General features: G+C 43.6%; 2 protein-coding genes across 3 annotated transcripts; both read left to right on the top strand.

Annotated features, from left to right (window-relative positions):
* The first annotated feature begins 1182 nt into the window (after window positions 1-1182).
* Window positions 1183-11018, top strand: LOC101755745 (1,4-alpha-glucan-branching enzyme 2, chloroplastic/amyloplastic). Of its 2 annotated transcripts, none has more exons than XM_012847713.3 (22): window positions 1183-1507; window positions 1968-2086; window positions 2328-2593; window positions 2946-3044; window positions 3137-3179; window positions 3361-3420; window positions 3903-3983; window positions 4072-4188; window positions 4490-4573; window positions 4909-5030; window positions 5193-5312; window positions 5853-5982; window positions 6072-6182; window positions 6407-6535; window positions 7025-7128; window positions 7857-8001; window positions 8962-9109; window positions 9247-9347; window positions 9553-9630; window positions 9887-10042; window positions 10265-10339; window positions 10440-11018. In XM_012847713.3, the coding sequence occupies exons 1-22, from the start codon at window positions 1372-1374 to the stop codon at window positions 10527-10529; spliced, it is 2514 nt and encodes an 837-aa protein (XP_012703167.1). In that variant the 5' UTR covers window positions 1183-1371; the 3' UTR covers window positions 10530-11018. The 2 variants fall into 2 exon arrangements, with proteins under 2 accessions (XP_012703167.1, XP_004975543.2); XM_004975486.4 differs by having other exon boundaries at window positions 1184-1507; window positions 1962-2086; window positions 10440-10950.
* A 435-nt stretch (window positions 11019-11453) lies between these two features.
* Window positions 11454-13698, top strand: LOC101756693. Its single transcript, XM_004975487.3, has 3 exons — window positions 11454-12424; window positions 12515-12655; window positions 12908-13698. The coding sequence occupies exons 1-3, from the start codon at window positions 11549-11551 to the stop codon at window positions 13310-13312; spliced, it is 1422 nt and encodes a 473-aa protein (XP_004975544.1). The 5' UTR covers window positions 11454-11548; the 3' UTR covers window positions 13313-13698.
* The last annotated feature ends 3514 nt before the right edge of the window (window positions 13699-17212 follow it).

Raw genomic sequence — 17212 nt, 5'->3', positions numbered from 1 at the left:
CGTCCGTCTGTTTCTTGTGTTGCGCCTGCGCGGCGATCTGGCCGGGATACAGAAAGCGATCGGACATACTGTGATATGTCCTGGGCAGGGACCGCGAAGGCTGCTGCAAAAGTTTAGAGTCTTTGAGACGGTTCCCCGTCCTCCCCCTACTAGTCAACACCAGTCGACAAGCATAGAAAAATCTCTCTGGTATCTAGGATCATCGAGTGATTAAACTATGCGCGAGCTGCACGGGTGCACGCTTTCCGGTATTGGATTTATGACTAATCAATTAAAAACGCATTATGCTAGATGACAATGGTAACTGAGATCTTTGTTGATGCTTGCTCTTTAAGTACATATGCATACTCACACATGCACTAATGTAAATTGCACTCATACCCTTTCCTGCACTTTCGAGAGACTGCGGGTATGGACAATACTCTTTAGGCATGTGTTCATCATAGGTGAATAGTTGCAGATGTAAGCTTAGAAATTCTTTCAGTTTTCCTATGTTTAATTTGGGTTGGCATGTTATTTATAAGGGGTATAGGATTTGATCAAAACAAAACTTGAATTCAAAGAGCTTAGGGGATTGTTGATGAGAGCTGCTTTCGTGTGCTCGATTAGAGGTTACAATTCCGTTCGTAACGCCGAGGATTCGTTTCAATTTCACGAGGGATCAGAATATGCCCCCTCGCTCGCTCTCTCGAGATTTTTTTTTTTTCCGCCTGCGGACAAGAAATTCCTCTGGAAACCAATGGACAGCTTGCACGGGCACGACAGCGAAACGCCAGTCGGCCAGTGACCAGCCGCCGCCACTAGAGCCCAGAGCATCAACACCATGATGAGAACACGGCGTGATTAGCCGTGACTCTTGTGAACGAAGCAGCTAAAGCACCTCACCTTTCCTTAATTTTTTTTACCAGCCTTCCTTTTACATGTTCGCAAAGAAAAACGAGAAGAAAAAACAGAGAGCCAGCAGCGTATACGAGACTACTGGTACTAGCGCGCGGCCGCAACGGATGCCCGGGGGCGCGCTCCCAGCCGTTGGTTCGCGATCTCCTCCTGCCCCACGACACGTCCCCGTCCCGCTGCCACCTCCGGCGCGGGCGCACGGGGAAGACGACGCCACACGCGCTCCCGCAGGGCCCCACCCTGCTAGTGCTAGGCCTTTTTCCCTCTCCCATCCCCATGCACTGCCAGTGCCAGGCCACACTGCCTTCCACCTCCGCCGCACACGTTGCTCCGCTCCATCCCCTCTTCCTCCGCAGCACTGCTCGCTCCCGGGGTAATATCTCGCCCGCCACTCCCCCACCCACGCACGCACTCGCTTCCCGAGGAGCGCGCGCGGGTGGCTCGGCTCGGATCTGCCGCGGTCGGGGCGCGGGGATGGCGTCGTTCGCGGTGTCCGGCGCGAGGCTCGGGGTCGTGCGCCCCGGCGGCGGCTCGGCGCGATCCGGCGCGGAGCGGAGGAGTGGGGTGGACTTGCCGTCGATGCTCTTCAGGAGGAAGGACTCCTTCTCGCGTACGGCTCGCTCTCTCGCTCGCTTCCCCTCCACCCCCCTCTATTCTTAGTCGGTCGGTCGCCGGTTCTCCTCACTTCTCTCTCCCCGCACTCGTGTGGCGTGTCTGCTGGTTCGAGGAGGGAGTGCTCTGGATCCTGAGTGCTCGTGCCTCTCGTACACGCACTGACGCACGCATCCTTCTTTCAATTCATATGTCTGCATTCCGACCGTGAAGCGATCGAGCGCGGTTCCTGAACTCGGAACCTGCATTTTGTCGCGGCAATATGCGTTAGTGTTACCAGTTGCTACGGCGATCATTCCAATTTCTGAGCCAATGGGTTTTCTATTCTTCTTCGTTTTTCCCCCTCGCTAGCTGTTGTGTGGCTGATGACTAATGTTTTCTTATCGTTGCGTCCTGCAAAGGCGTGCTGTTTCCTTAGTTCTTATCAGTGGAGCTGGCTTTGCATTTTTCAGGTACAGTTCTGAGCTGCGCGGGTGCTCCTGGGAAGGTGCTAGTGCCTGGAGGTGGCAGCGATGACTTGCTTTCCTCCACAGAGCCTGCAGTGAACACTCCAGTGCAGCCTGATGAAGAACTGCAGGTACGAATGTCCCCTTCTCTGCCTTCATGATACACTTGCCCATATGTAGAACCATAGGTTTTGTGCTCATGGTATCAGCATTGTGCAAGGCCTCGTGCATTGTTAGTTAGGGAGCTGTGTGCTGGTTCTTAGGCTACTGAAAAGTTAGCTCTTAGTCCCACCTACACCTACACCAATCAAGGAATAAACCATTGGTTATTTCTCTGGTTCTACATAAAACTTATTTATTTCTTTGCTCTAGGTACCTGATGAAGCGGAGCTAGTTGTGGAAGAGACTGCGTCCTCATCAGCGGCTGAAGCAAGCTCAACAGTTGATGTTGAAGAGAAGCCTGAACCCTCAGAAGTGATTGAAGGCACTGGCGAAACCGTGACCGATGGTGTAGCCATCGAAGCCAAAGCACCACTCGTGGAGGAGAAACCACGAGTCATCCCACCACCAGGAGATGGCCAGCGAATATACGAGATTGACCCAATGCTGGAAGGGTTTCGGAACCATCTTGACTATCGGTAAGCTGTTACTTTTGTTAATTTTGAGTTGAGCTGCTGGCATTATGATCTGGGATTATTCATCCGTGGCTGTATCAGAAAGCCACTTGTAGAATGATGATTGAAAAACAGAATTTCTATTTTGCCATTATTGTAACTCATAAATGCAATATATATTATTTCTGTCGCTGCTGGTCATTATCCGTACAGAGCGGCTAAACTGATAAGAATGTGGTAACTGGTAAGCGGGGTGTGTCATTTACTCTGTTGATTCTCCGACAATTAGACAAGATAAGCTTCAATATTTGTTGCTTTTTTCAGGAGAAGTTTAACTTTGACATGTTTGCTTGGTTTACCTTGTTGGCTTCAACAGATACAGTGAATACAAGAGAATGCGTGCAGCTATTGATCAACATGAAGGTGGTTTGGATGCATTTTCTCGTGGTTACGAAAAGATGGGATTTACTCGCAGGTAAAGTTAAAGGCCCATGCATATGCTCTTTTAGTAAATTGCACATCTCAGGAGAAAATATATTGATTACTGTTTCCCTCTTCTTTTCCCAGTGCTCAAGGTATTACTTACAGAGAATGGGCACCTGGAGCACATGTATGTCTCAACAGGCTTAGCAACCACCTTTTGATAATGTTTATGATTCAGTTGCTACCTAGTGCGCAAGACTTATGTAGATAGTCCACATTATGCTGTACTTCTCTTAAATTCATAGTTTATCGAAATTACTGATCAACTTCGTTAAGATTTAAGAACTGACTCTTGCATCTCACTGCAGTCTGCAGCATTAGTGGGTGACTTCAACAACTGGAATCCAAACGCAGATACTATGACCAGAGTATGTCTACGGTTCTGCGACCTTCCGTCTTTGATTTGTAATTGTTGACATATTTTCATCTATTGGGTTCATTTTACTTGTTTAAATTCCTTCAAGTTGAGCCTCAAGTATCCCATACTAACCATCTTGTATAAATTCAGTAAAATGAGTGGACAATGACTGTTTGTAGGCTTGCACTATACTGCTGCTTAACCTTTTAATCCTAAATTTGAAAATTTGACAATGACAAGTTGACCAGCGGCCATATCTTTTAATCCTAAATTTGAAAATTGATGTTAAGGTTCAATTCATGGTTGTAGTTGTTGAGTGTTACTTATGATCTATAGAACATTTTTTGCATCTTTTTTTATCTTCCATCCGCAATATTTTATCATGCAATAAGCTGATGGGTTATTGGGTTTCATAGTATACAAATATATTTCCATACGATAAGTAATGTTTTTCTTATTCATGATGCTAATATATGGAATGATCACTTTCAGAATGAGTATGGCGTTTGGGAGATTTTCCTGCCTAATAATGCTGATGGATCCCCTGCTATTCCTCATGGCTCACGTGTAAAGGTATATTTTCTGATCGGGAGTGTAAGCAATTTTAAGAGTGAGCCTTCAAAGGAACCCCTGATTTTTTTTTCCTTTCTATTGTTTCTAGATACGGATGGATACACCATCTGGTGTGAAGGATTCCATTCCAGCCTGGATCAAGTTTTCTGTGCAGGCTCCAGGTGAAATACCATACAATGGTATATATTATGATCCACCTGAAGAGGTATGCTCCAGTTTTTATCTTACATTATTTAATAAAAATTTCCATATCGCGATTTTGTGGGTATGTGCCACTTCCTAGTTTTGTTTTGGTTTTTAATTTTTTTTCTTAACATTTGGATGCAGAACAATATTTTCAAACTTTAAGTGACATATGCACTATGTCTTCTTATTAGTGGAAAGGATTCTGTGTGTTTTTGTTCTACTTAAGCCTCTTAGAGAAGCCTATTTACTTTTTTTTGTAGCATTATCCATTTTGAATTTTTCATGGCCATTTTCTAAGGGTGTTTTGCATGCGAGTGCAGGAGAAATATGTCTTCAAACACCCTCAACCTAAGCGGCCAAAGTCACTGCGGATATACGAATCACATGTTGGAATGAGTAGCCCGGTATGCCAATAAGTTATTTAAAATTTTATTTTTTTGCTGTGCTGATTGTTTAATCCCTTGTAGCCTGTACTATTTTTAACACCCAACTGTTCATATTTCTTCCATGTTAAAATAAATTGTAAAATGGTTTTTTGTTTCCAGAACATAGTTATATGTGAATGCTGTCTTTGTGGTAATAAATATTAGCATGTCAAGAGAAAGGAAAGAAATACCATTTAAATAAGAGGCAGTATATCGGTGACTGTTTGTACCATTCTGTAGAAGTTTCAGTAATATAAACTATGATCATCGATACTTGAGAACAAGCTGTATATATTGGATGATCTGTTACACAGGAACCAAAGATAAACACGTATGCTAACTTCAGAGATGAGGTGCTGCCAAGAATTAAAAGGCTTGGATACAATGCAGTACAGATAATGGCAATTCAAGAACACTCTTATTATGCAAGCTTTGGGTATTCACACTCTCACTGCATTTCTCTCCATTGTTTCTGTTTGTTCTTCATACATCTGGAACTCTTTCATCCGAACACTTTGTACATACAGAAACAGTTGGATCCCCTTCATTTTTTTGTAGGCCATACAGAAATCCTTAATTTTTATTACTTTATTTTCAGGTACCATGTTACAAACTTTTTTGCACCAAGTAGCCGTTTTGGGACTCCGGAGGACCTAAAATCTCTGATTGATAAAGCACATGAGCTTGGCTTGCTAGTGCTTATGGATATTGTTCATAGGTATGTTTGTTTGGTAGTGTAGATAGGGTCGTTGGATGGCCCTATTTTTATCATACAATAGAATTGCACCTTCGGTTTTTTTTTGGTTAGGTGTAGTAACTCAGTTGGAATTAAAATATATTTGACACCTATGAGTAGATACTTCTTGGAACCTTTGTAATAGCCACACAGACGGCGTAGATGCGGGCAGAGAAGCTCAGATGCAATAAATTCAATTTGCTAGATGCTGCTGCAAAGAATTTGCAAGTTGGGAATGTAGAGTTGGTTTCTTATGGATAAGTGGTCCGAGGTGTCATTTATCATCCTCATTTCAATTACACATGTTTTCATAGTTTCTGAGCTAATAAATCTTCACTTGGTATATTCCTCCTGAGGGAGATAAAGAAGGAAGACATGTAGATACATGTCATCTTTACAAAAGAGTTGTAAACCAATTCTTCCTGGCAGTTATGTAGGCTTTAATACATCCACGTACTTCTTGTCTCAATTGGTTGTCCTTCTCAATTGCATAGGTTTACCAATGTTTCTTGTATCCTGCAGTCATTCGTCAAATAATACCCTGGATGGGTTGAATGGTTTTGATGGCACTGATACACATTACTTCCATGGTGGTCCACGAGGCCATCATTGGATGTGGGATTCTCGCCTATTCAATTATGGGAGTTGGGAAGTATGTAATATGTGACTTCTTTCACAATGTAATGGCTAATGGTTCCTATTTATCTTTCTTTACATATATAACATTACGTTTTTGTGCAGGTTTTGAGATATCTACTGTCAAATGCAAGATGGTGGCTTGAAGAATATAAGTTCGACGGGTTTCGGTTCGATGGGGTGACCTCCATGATGTATACTCACCATGGATTACAAGTAAGTTTACCAAATGATTCTGGTAATTTGATTTCACAATCCTACTGCTCCCTTCTCTGGCGGGTGCATTTTGCTGTCCATTTTTTTTTCTGAAACAATTGTTCTCGTTGTTGCATGTGTCATGTCTCTTGCAACCAACTACCAAGTCTGAGATAGCCATCCTTTATTTTTTATACCTGATGAACAATAATTGACTTTTCTAAAATTGGTGTTATTTACCATAGGTAGCATTTACTGGGAACTATGGTGAATATTTTGGATTTGCCACTGATGTTGATGCGGTAGTTTACCTAATGCTGGTAAACGATCTTATTCACGGACTTTATCCTGAGGCTGTAGCCATTGGCGAAGATGTAAGTGCTCACAATATTTTTTTTGTTTTTCTGTTGTAAATATTGTACTTGTACAGAGCACTTAATTTTGTTGGTGTTTTATTCCCCTCAGACACTGGTTACTATTATTATTTTGGGAAAAGAAGTCATTGTGTTCTTGGACTGCAATTAACTCTTTAACCTAATATGGAAAATGTCAATTGGTTTGATATGTACAGTACAAATGGTCATCCTCCTTTAGTCATTAATATATTGAGAAGATTGGTCTACATGCCACTAATGCATAACATGGATCTGGAATGCTATCCAAAGATATATTACTATGGTCTATTTTGCAAGAGGAACAAGATATAGTACTACGGTCTTCAAAGTAGTTACCATCGTACTGAGTATTATTAGACATGCTTAGACCTACCAGTATTATGGAACTTCTGCGAAAAATATGGCATTTGAACACGACATTGCAACCAGCATTCATTGTTCAATTTTTCTAATTATGTAATTGTTCAGGTCAGCGGAATGCCTACGTTTTGTATTCCTGTTCAAGATGGTGGTGTTGGTTTTGACTATCGCCTTCATATGGCTGTCCCAGACAAATGGATTGAACTCCTGAAGTAAGTGCTCGAATATTAGTGATTACATATGCAAAATGGTACTCGCTCCATTCCAAATTGTAGGTCGTTTTGACTTTTCTAGGTTCATAGATATTATTATGCACCTACACATACACTATATCTAGATGCATAATAATATCCATGAACCTAAAAAAGCTAAAACGGCCTACAATTTGGAACGGAGGGAGTATATTTCAGTTATTAATTGATTAAAGTCATATATTTATGTTATTGTTTCTACAACCTTCGTGGTATAAGGTTAAATATGAGAAGTATTAGTCACATAGTAGCTCCATTATCGTTTATCGTCCTAAAACAAATGTAGTCATTGTATAAATTTATTGCCCCGGAAAGATATACAAAATGCTTGTCACAGGGAAAAGATATTAGTAGAATTGCCATCAAATGACAAAGCTAGTACTTCCTTGTCTTTTTTTTTTCTTATAATAGATTTTAGATACAATTACAGCATGCAATGGTGGGTTGTATTGGGACCATGCCAATATTTTAAGCGACAAGTAAATATGTTCCCTTCATGTGCATGTTTCCTAGTTTTATCTTTGACAATCTTTGGACCTTGTTTTCCTATGGTTATTTAGGCATCTTGTTTGAGCTTTGTTCAGATAAAAATCTTGTTTGAGCTGGAATGTTAGTACTTCGTGCATATTCTGGGTAGTTTCAAATAAACATATGATGTGATCAAATTTCAACATTTTCTTTTACCACAGGCAAAGTGACGAGTATTGGAAAATGGGTGATATTGTGCACACCTTAACAAATAGAAGATGGCTGGAAAAGTGTGTCACTTATGCTGAAAGTCATGATCAAGCTCTAGTTGGTGACAAGACAATCGCATTCTGGTTGATGGATAAGGTACTAGTTGTTACCCCCCTAACCTAAATAATCCACAATGAGATTGCTTGTCTTTCTTGGGATAGTGATCTGTTGGTTCACTAGTCATTAGCCGCATGAGTAAACTGAACACTGGACTTAGTATCAAGCAATGATTGCAGCATAATGTGTGTAGTGATTGCTAGTCAGCTGTGAGCATTTTCACTTGCAAATACTTTCCAATAAGTAAACATTCAATCGACCAATGTCAGTAATCATATATCAAATCTTTTGGTGTATAAATATATGATATATTCTGAGATGATTACCATAGTTTCTAAGAAAGTCATACAGCTTACAGAAAACAGGGCAAGGATGAGTCAAACTCATCTACCTCTCTACGATGATTCTGGTAAATTGGCAACTTCATTCAAAACTGTCAGATTGATTTATGCCAATAGCCTAGGAGAAATCAGAAATTTGTTTTCCCCAATTAAAATGAATTTGTCTGCAGTTTTTGGCTGACTGGATCTTCATTTTTGTAACTGCTTCTGAAGCATCTAGGAGTCCTATGAGCCTAGATCTTGTAGGCCTACTGGTCTAGGTGCTATGCTCTTTCGTATTTTGTTGCGTGCTTGAATCTTATCTTTGTTCCTGCCAGAAAAATATTCAAAAGGAAATAGCTAGACCGATATTGTGAGGAGAAAGCAAAGCAAATTTAGGTGTCGCATCGTGCATTTGTTTATCCATTAATGCCCTTGTATGTTTTGTCTTTAACAACTACCCAGAGTATAAAGAAAATGAAGGGCTTTCTATGCTTGCACATTTGTGAAGATAAAATTATATGTATGCTTTGTGGTTTTCTCGTAGAAAAGCGTACTTCCAGTTGAATATCATCTCGTATGGTTGATACACGGTACATGCAGAAGTGTAGTATTGTGCTGTAAATTGCTTATTCAATAGAACAGAATGATGTGAGCATCTCAACTTCTCTTCGTGCAGGATATGTATGATTTCATGGCTCTGGACAGGCCTTCAACGCCTCGGATCGATCGTGGGATAGCATTACATAAAATGATTAGGCTTGTTACAATGGGTTTAGGAGGTGAAGGTTATCTAAATTTCATGGGAAACGAGTTTGGGCATCCTGGTTAGTCTTTAAAATCTTATTGCATGTTGCATGGTTGTGAGTTACCGTCTGTTTTAGTTTTAACCTTGACCTTTGTGTGGCATGTAATATACTTTATCCGAGGAGGAAGTTATGACTAGTTTATTTTTTCTTGGCAGAATGGATAGATTTTCCAAGAGGTCCTCAAAGTCTTCCAAATGGCTCCGTCATTCCTGGAAATAACAATAGCTTTGATAAATGTCGTCGTAGATTTGACCTTGTAAGTTTTAACTATTCTACTTATTCTTTCAACATATCCAGTTGGCCATATGTTTAACTATGCTACTTATTCTTTCAACATATCCAGTTGGCCATATATTTCTTGGTAAATCTTACTGGGGAAGGATCCAGTGTGTTTCTATAAAAGCTAATATTACTGTATGTCATTGTTGTTGAGTACAATTTTGTTCCTTCTTTATTTTCAGGGAGATGCAGATTATCTTAGATATCGTGGTATGCAAGAGTTTGATCAGGCAATGCAGCATCTTGAGGAAAAATATGAAGTACGTCACTGGTTTGTCTCTGTTGCATCATAAGTCAAGCAAAATTTGTATACAACAACAACAAAGCATTTAGTCCTATGCAAGTTGGGTTAGGCTCGCAATTGAGTTTTTACATTGTTATATTTAAAATGTTTAGTAGGAGAGTCTAAAAAAATGATATTTTGAGGAAAACTGCTGGAATGGAGGATTTAGAATTTCTTTTCACAGGAGGGTACTTGGTGCTTTTTACTGATGAAAATGAACGATGTGATTGCAGTTCATGACGGCAGAACACTCGTATGTATCAAGGAAACATGAGGAGGATAAGGTGATAATCTTCGAGAGAGGAAATTTGGTATTTGTGTTCAACTTCCACTGGAGCAATAGCTATTTTGACTATCGTGTCGGTTGTTTCAAGCCTGGGAAGTACAAGGTATGCAGCTTTTCAGCATGCTTCTGTCTGTTTTGATTGCTTGACCATTCATCACTGTTCGGGTTCTTACAATTTTTCCCAGCATGGATAATCTGTTGGAGATGCTAGTCTTGCGAGTACCGAAATTTGTTTCCAAAATGTACTCAAATCAGCCCCCGTTTGGGGACACAAATGTGTTGCACCGGATGCTGATGGCTTTTGCTGTTTTTTTCCCCTTATCAGATTGTCTTAGATTCTGATGATGGCCTCTTCGGTGGATTTAGTCGGCTTGATCATGACGCTGAGTACTTCACTGCTGTAAGTCTTGCTTCTGAGCATTGCGGCATGCAGTCTTCTTCTCGTAAACTATCGTCACCTGCAAATCTAAAATAACGAGCCATTTTCTGCCTACTTACAGGACTGGCCGCATGACAACAGGCCTTGTTCTTTCTCGGTGTATGCACCCAGCAGAACAGCCGTCGTGTACGCACTCGCAGAGGACGAATAGGGTGCAACGACGGTTATTAGGAAGGAACTCCAGGATGAGCTGGTGGCGCGACACCGCTGCGCAATGTGACTAGGCGTGATGCTGCCCCTATGGCCCTATGCTGTTACCCGAGATCGCGTGGCCGGTGGATCAGGTATCCAGGATTGATAGGTTAGCTTATCAGTGAGTCTCTCGCTTTCTGCTGAGTGACTCGTGAAAGGAAATGGACCGCGCGCAACGCAGTTTCCCGAGCTACACGATAGTCCTCCAATCTGAAAACGTTCCCTGTAGTTTTGTACATAATGGCTTCAGCTGGCATCGTATCTCCTGAATCAATATGTTCAAAGTACGTCGTTATTTGCACGGTACTGCTTAGCTGTACTAATAAGGCAGTGAAAGAAGCCTGGTATTTTTGCTACAAAATGGTTCTTCATGCTGTGCATCTTCCCGTGTTGGTTGGCTGAAAGGCGTGACAGCACCGTTTAATATATTTGTGCATAAAATCTGCCATGTCCTTGAGATACTCATCATGCTCGCGCATGTGTGAATTTTCACTGCTCTAGCCTGCGCGTGCTGCTTGGTGACGTCTGCGTGCCTACGTTACAAATTAATGTCAAATTTTCTGTCCAAAACGTCATCTAATAATGACTGGAGGTAGACTTATCTTCTTTAGATAATGATGAGTAATACTTATCGAAAGATGTTTACTTATCTGCTCATTTGCACGGCTATATTCACATAGGTTATCTGTGTACTTTCACCTATTTCGAATTGCAGTGCTAAATCAGGATTCAGGAGGCGTACCCTTTTAACTCTGAACCACAAATAAACAAGAAAAGAATAACCATGAGAGGCTGTACTAAAGCGAGGTAGACTGTGGTTTGTAAATTGTAATGATCTGGATTGTAACGATCCACAGCTACAATCTACAAACCGGATAGAAATGGATTGTTGAGTTGTAATAATCTGTGAGAGTATATTCGGCCAAACCAAATTCGGCCGGCGAACAAAACCCTCTCCGCCCAAACCCCCGCGGCGAGATGGCAGCGCCGCCGCGGCGCGATGCCGTCGGCGAGGACCTCATCAGCAACCTCCCGCTCGAGCTCCGCTCTGCGATCATCTCCCGCCTCGCCACCGCCGAGGCCGCGCGCACCGCCGTCCTCTCCACGCGCTGGCGCGACACGTGGCGCGGGACCCCGCTCCGCCTCGACGACCTCGACCTCCCCGCCTCGCCCGGCCTCTCCATCGCCCTCGCCACGGCGGCGGCGGGGACGCCCTGGGCGGCGCGCGCGGATGCCGTCGCCGTCGCGCTCGCCTCCCACCCGGGCCCCGTCGAGCGCTTCCGCCTCGCCCGCACCACCCTCCGCGCTCGCGTCCCCACCGCCGAGGCCTGGTTCCGGGACCTCGCCGCCGGCGACCACCGCGCCCGCGAAGTCTCCCTCTTCTGCCCACCCGAGTGGTGCCACTGCGCGCTCGCCGACCCGCTCCTCACCTCCCCCACGCTCGAGACCCTCGCCCTCGGTGAGTGCCGCTTCTCCGACGCCGGGGCCGCCGCCGCCTCCGCGTCCCGCCTCACGGAGCTCTCCCTCTCCAGAACTCACATCTCCGAGGCCGCGCTCCAGAGCTTGCTCTCCGGCTGCCCCGCGCTCCGTAGCGTCATGCTCAAGCACATCCAGGGGCCCCGCCGCATCCACATCAGTTCCTGCCGCAACCTCGTTCTGCTGGGGGTGTGGCAGTACAAGCTTCTAGAGGAGCTCACCGTGGAGGACGCCCCGCGCCTGGAGCGCCTGCTCGGCGACGCGCATCTGGGAACAGAGATCACCATCGTCGGCGCGCCAAAGCTTACTGCTTTAGGCTATCTCGTGGTGGGCTACCGGGATTTCTTCCACGGCATTGAAATGCCTACTGCTCAGAAGGTAGTTTTTTTGGGGGGATTCACTTCTTGTTCTTCTTCATCTGAGATAGCTAAGCCCGAGAGGCACGCACCGTTCACTTGTACATTGCAGAAGGTTGCCAAGGGATTGCGTGCTCCTTTCAACAGCGTGAAGGTTCTGGCTATCGGTGTGATGTTATCGAGCAAGAAGAACTTGGAGTCAGTGATGAACTTGCTCAAGTGCTTCCCCTTCCTGGAGACATTGCATATCCAGGTAATTATAGCTTGAGGTTGCCATGTTGCTTTGTTCTTGTCTGTACTATTCCCTCCGTCCCAAATTATAGGTCGTTTTGACTTTATTAGATTCATAAACTTTGTTATGCACTTAGATATACCCTATGTCTAGATGCATAATAATATCTATGTATCTATAAAAGCCAAAACGACCTATAATTTGGAACGGAGGGAGTATCCGTTAGCTGAACACTGCAAAGGCTTCCTCTTATTCCTCATTTTTGTGCAAAAGGGCAACAAGCGCGCCGAAGGGGAGTTTCACACAATTGACTCAAACTACTACCAGAAGCTCGATCCCGTTGGATGTATGGTGAACCATCTCAAGAGCGTGAGGCTGGAAATCAACATTGAGAACCAAAGAAGCAAAGTTGAGAACCCAAACATCCTTGAATTTGTGTGTTTCCTCCTTGCAAATGCGCAGGTGCTGCAGATCATGAAGATTCAATCTTCCATGTTCAACAACCCTGCATGGATTACAGAAAAGCAAAATCTGCTCAGTCAATGTCACAGGGCCTCCGTGGAAGCCAAAGTCGTGCTCGAGGGCCTGAAAGTCGTACATCGCAAGGGGTTCAGTATAGAGGATGTGAATGCTCTGCCTGACCCCTTTGACAGTGATATCGACATCATGGGCTACTAAAACTGCAGGGATGATCAACAATCAAACAGTTGAAGGCATTTTGTGTTATTTTTAGCAGGTTATCTGAATCTACTATTTAATAACTTTGGCTGCATTTGAGGTTTCATTCCGAAGAAGAGCAATGTCCATGGTGCCACTGGCAGATAATTTGTGTTGTACTGGGTTGATGTTCTGAATCTAGACAATGATTTAGGTGGCCTCTATATTTAAACCTTTAAGATTTGCTACCGATGATTAGCAGGCATTTTATTCATGTCAGTAAATCATCTGAGATTCTGAATCTAGACTATAATCTTGTTATCAATTTCACTTGTCGTTTTCCAAATATCTGAAGAATATTTAGGTTGATGTTGTTTCTGTGCTTCCATTATCAGATTTTGTGATTATCCATAGGCTTCAAATCTGTAATGCATGGTCTTTACTTGCTGAAATTTACTCGGAATGACGTCTCATTTAGGATTTAAGCTTTAACAGACACATACATCCACATGATGTGGACCGTTAAATTTTGTCTGATTATTTTGACCTCCACCATTTTTTTCACACGAGGGATGCACTTCTTCAGGGCCGACTTTTTTTATTTTGGTCCTTTTCGCGAAAAAATTTCACAAATAGATCCCTGGCGAGACCAATTCCAAAAATGGACCCTTAGCTTGGAGCCAAGGTCCCCACCATGGCGTGCCCACGTGGCGCCGGGCCTCTGACGTGGCGCCAAGGCTTGGCGCCAAGCCTCCTTACATAACTAGCCGGTCCTTCTTCCTACCCGAGAGTTCCTCCTCATTCTTCTTCATTCTCTCGGGTTTTTACTCTCCCTACTTCGCCCTATACTACGAATCGTCATTCTAGCTTAGGAAACTTTCATTTGATCCGTGGATCTTGAAGAGCAAGGTATCCTCTCTCCCTCGTACCTTTTTTTCACATCGATTCGCTATATATTTGTTGCATTTTTGAACTTAGGGTTTCATGCAAATGTAGGATGCCGAGGCGTGGAAAAGCTAAGAAACTAAGGTAACCCCTGCGCATGTAGTTATGTTATATGCTCATTGTTGTGGATCAAATGAAAAAACCTTAATTGTAGATTTATTGTTAAGTGTGTTTGATTCTTACAATGAAATAAACTAAATTGTAGTTATGGCGCCAAGCGGACCGGAAATGCCTTCGATCCATTGCCTCTGCCTAGTGGTGTTCCAGTGCCTATGTGCTTTTGCGGCGATCCTTGCAAGGTAGCCAAGTCCGATGAACATGCCACGTATAGGCAGAGGTATTTGGATGTGTTCCAACTTTGCATTTGAACCTACACTTCGTCAGCGCCGCATTAACATGTTGGTAAGGAATTGTTGTTGTCTTATAATTATTGACCATAATTTTTTTGTTTTATAACAATTGCATTTGTTGTAGACCCCTCCACCGCTATGTGATTTTGAGTATTGGATCGACACTGAGATCAATCCTGAAGACAAGGAGTTTTTGGAGTATATGATGCGCTGGGATGCAGAGAGGAAGGAGGTGTACGAGAAGAGGCTCAGAGAGGAGGCTGCGGAAAAGGAGCACAAGGAAGAGGAGGAAAGGAGGCGTGTTGCTGCGAACAGGGAGGAGAGGGAGAAGAAGCTTGAGCGTGCACGCCGAGCGAAAGCAGCGGTTGAGGAGAATCCCGATGCCTTGAGGAAGAGAAAGGGCCTCGTTGCACTCAGTAGTCATAATTAGTTTCTAGTTCTACGGTTTATTTCTACTGTGAGACTTTTATTATGTTGTCATGTAATGATGCACTTTAAGTATGGACATGCAAGTGGTAGACGACCTATGTTTATTTTGCGATGTAATGCACTTTGAAGTTGTACTCTAGTGAAATTTCCGCAGAAAATAAAAAGGGTACTTGTTAGCGAAATTTCGGCAGAATTTCCCCTACTTTTTGATGCAATCCATACAAAATTACGAGATGAATAGTAAACATAAATACAAACATACAAGCATATGACACAAGTATGTGACACATTCATAATAAAATCCACAATAGTTCAGAATGAAAGCCCATATATACAAATAGTCCATATAACACAAAGTCCATATAACACAAAGTTCGCAATAAGAACCATCACTGCCTCCTAGTCTTACCCTTACCCTTGTGACCAAGGGCGTCGGTGCCTGGAGTGTAAGGAGAACGTGGACGACGTAGTCTAGTGCCTACAACCTGTGTGGGCTGAGTCAAGGGAGCCTCGTGGAGCTGAGACGGGCCAAGCTCGTCGGGCCTTTGGTCATCGTCGTCATCGTCGTCGTCCTCATCCTCGGATGCAATTGCTTCCGACGCTGAGGTGCCTTGCCTAGACGTACCAACGTCTCCTTCGCGTGGGGATGGAATATGCACGTCTCGCGTCGTGGCAGTCCTGCAACCACAACGAGCAGCCACACGGCGAAGTCGACTAGACAGTTGCTGTTTGAAAAAACTAGTTAAACGAAAGAATGTAACGTATTAATAAAGTATTTGAAAGAACAATTTGAGTCTTACGTCTAGAAAACTTTACGTCTCGGGGTCCGTAACTCTAGGACGGAAATGCTCAATATCTCTAACCGAGCTTTGGAGCGTACGGCCCTACAACAAATTTTCAGAAATCAGTAGTCACTAAAGAAATAAATGATTAAGTCATTAACTTACTTACACACTAAGTCACTACATGATTAAATGATTAAGTTAGTAAGTCACTAAGTCCTTATCGAACTAACTAAATCACTAAGTAACTCAACATATAACTTAGAAAAGTGAAGCAATTGTCTTACCATCCTATCCAGGATTGGTCCTGTCTCCACCTGCCTTCCAGCACGAGTACTCTGATCGTACACCGTGTCTTCATCGTCGGACGATTGGATGTCGGTGTAGTCATCTTGCGTCCATTGTACCATCAGCCTGTGACGCGTCGCACCTTGGTACCAACTCTGGTATTGCCTATACTCACTGTTTGTGTGCGGTTCGTCGTTCTCGTCCATGTTGTCCTCGACCTGCTCCCATTCCTCAATGTAAGCCTGGTGGAACGTGTGCCACTCAGAGATCTTCCGTTTCTTCTTACGATCCACGCTGCACGTCACGTTAGATCTTACTGCTAGGCAAAATTAAGTTAATGGTAATGGAAATAATTCAAATAGGAAAATACTTACTTGTGTAACTCCACACTAGTCGAGGTCGCAGGTGTTGGCCAAATCTGCCTGATTCCAAACTGACGTGCTACTCGATCAGGCAGGTGGTACTCGACAGCATAGAAACATATGAGAGGGCACTTCATCCTGTAAAGATCGTCGTCCGCCGCACACATGGCGCTAACGGCAAAAGGAAGTGCGTCCTCTCCTTCGTAAGGCTGCCAATTTACTTGCAACATGTCCAAACAAGATATTAGTTCTTATAGTAAAGGAGTACAAAGAATGTGAAAAAACAATTGACTTACACTATGAGCCGTGAGCGCGTCTATCTCGTTGATGTAATCAAGGTACGCGCGCTCCAAGCCTTGGCGCCACCGATCTTGGCGCCAAGCCTTGGCGCCACCGATCTTGGCGTCAAGGTCCCGCCCGCCACGTAATCCATGCCACGCCGCGTGGGCACGCCATGGTGGGGACCTTGGCGCCCTGGAGGTTGGCGCCAAGACGTTATAGCTTGGCGCCAGCTATCCTAGCGCCAAGCTAAGGGTCCATTTTTGGAATTGGTTTCGCCAGGAGCCTATTTGTAAAAAATTTTCGTGAAAAGGGTCAAAATAAAAAAAAGACGGTCTTCAGGGCCGCTTCTTTTGCTGTAAGAAATTGTTGTGGTGAATATGGAATTCTCTGAACATCTGAGATGGACTTGTGCTTAAATTTCTACTGCACATGGAAGCTCGTAGTGCCTCTTGCTGGTCCGTTATCTCATCGCGAGAGCAATTT

This window comes from Setaria italica, chromosome VII (genome assembly GCF_000263155.2).
Source record: "Setaria italica strain Yugu1 chromosome VII, Setaria_italica_v2.0, whole genome shotgun sequence".
NCBI lineage: Eukaryota > Viridiplantae > Streptophyta > Magnoliopsida > Poales > Poaceae > Setaria > Setaria italica.
Note: the sequence above shows the minus strand (reverse complement) of the source record. Positions and strands in the feature narration are given on the sequence as shown.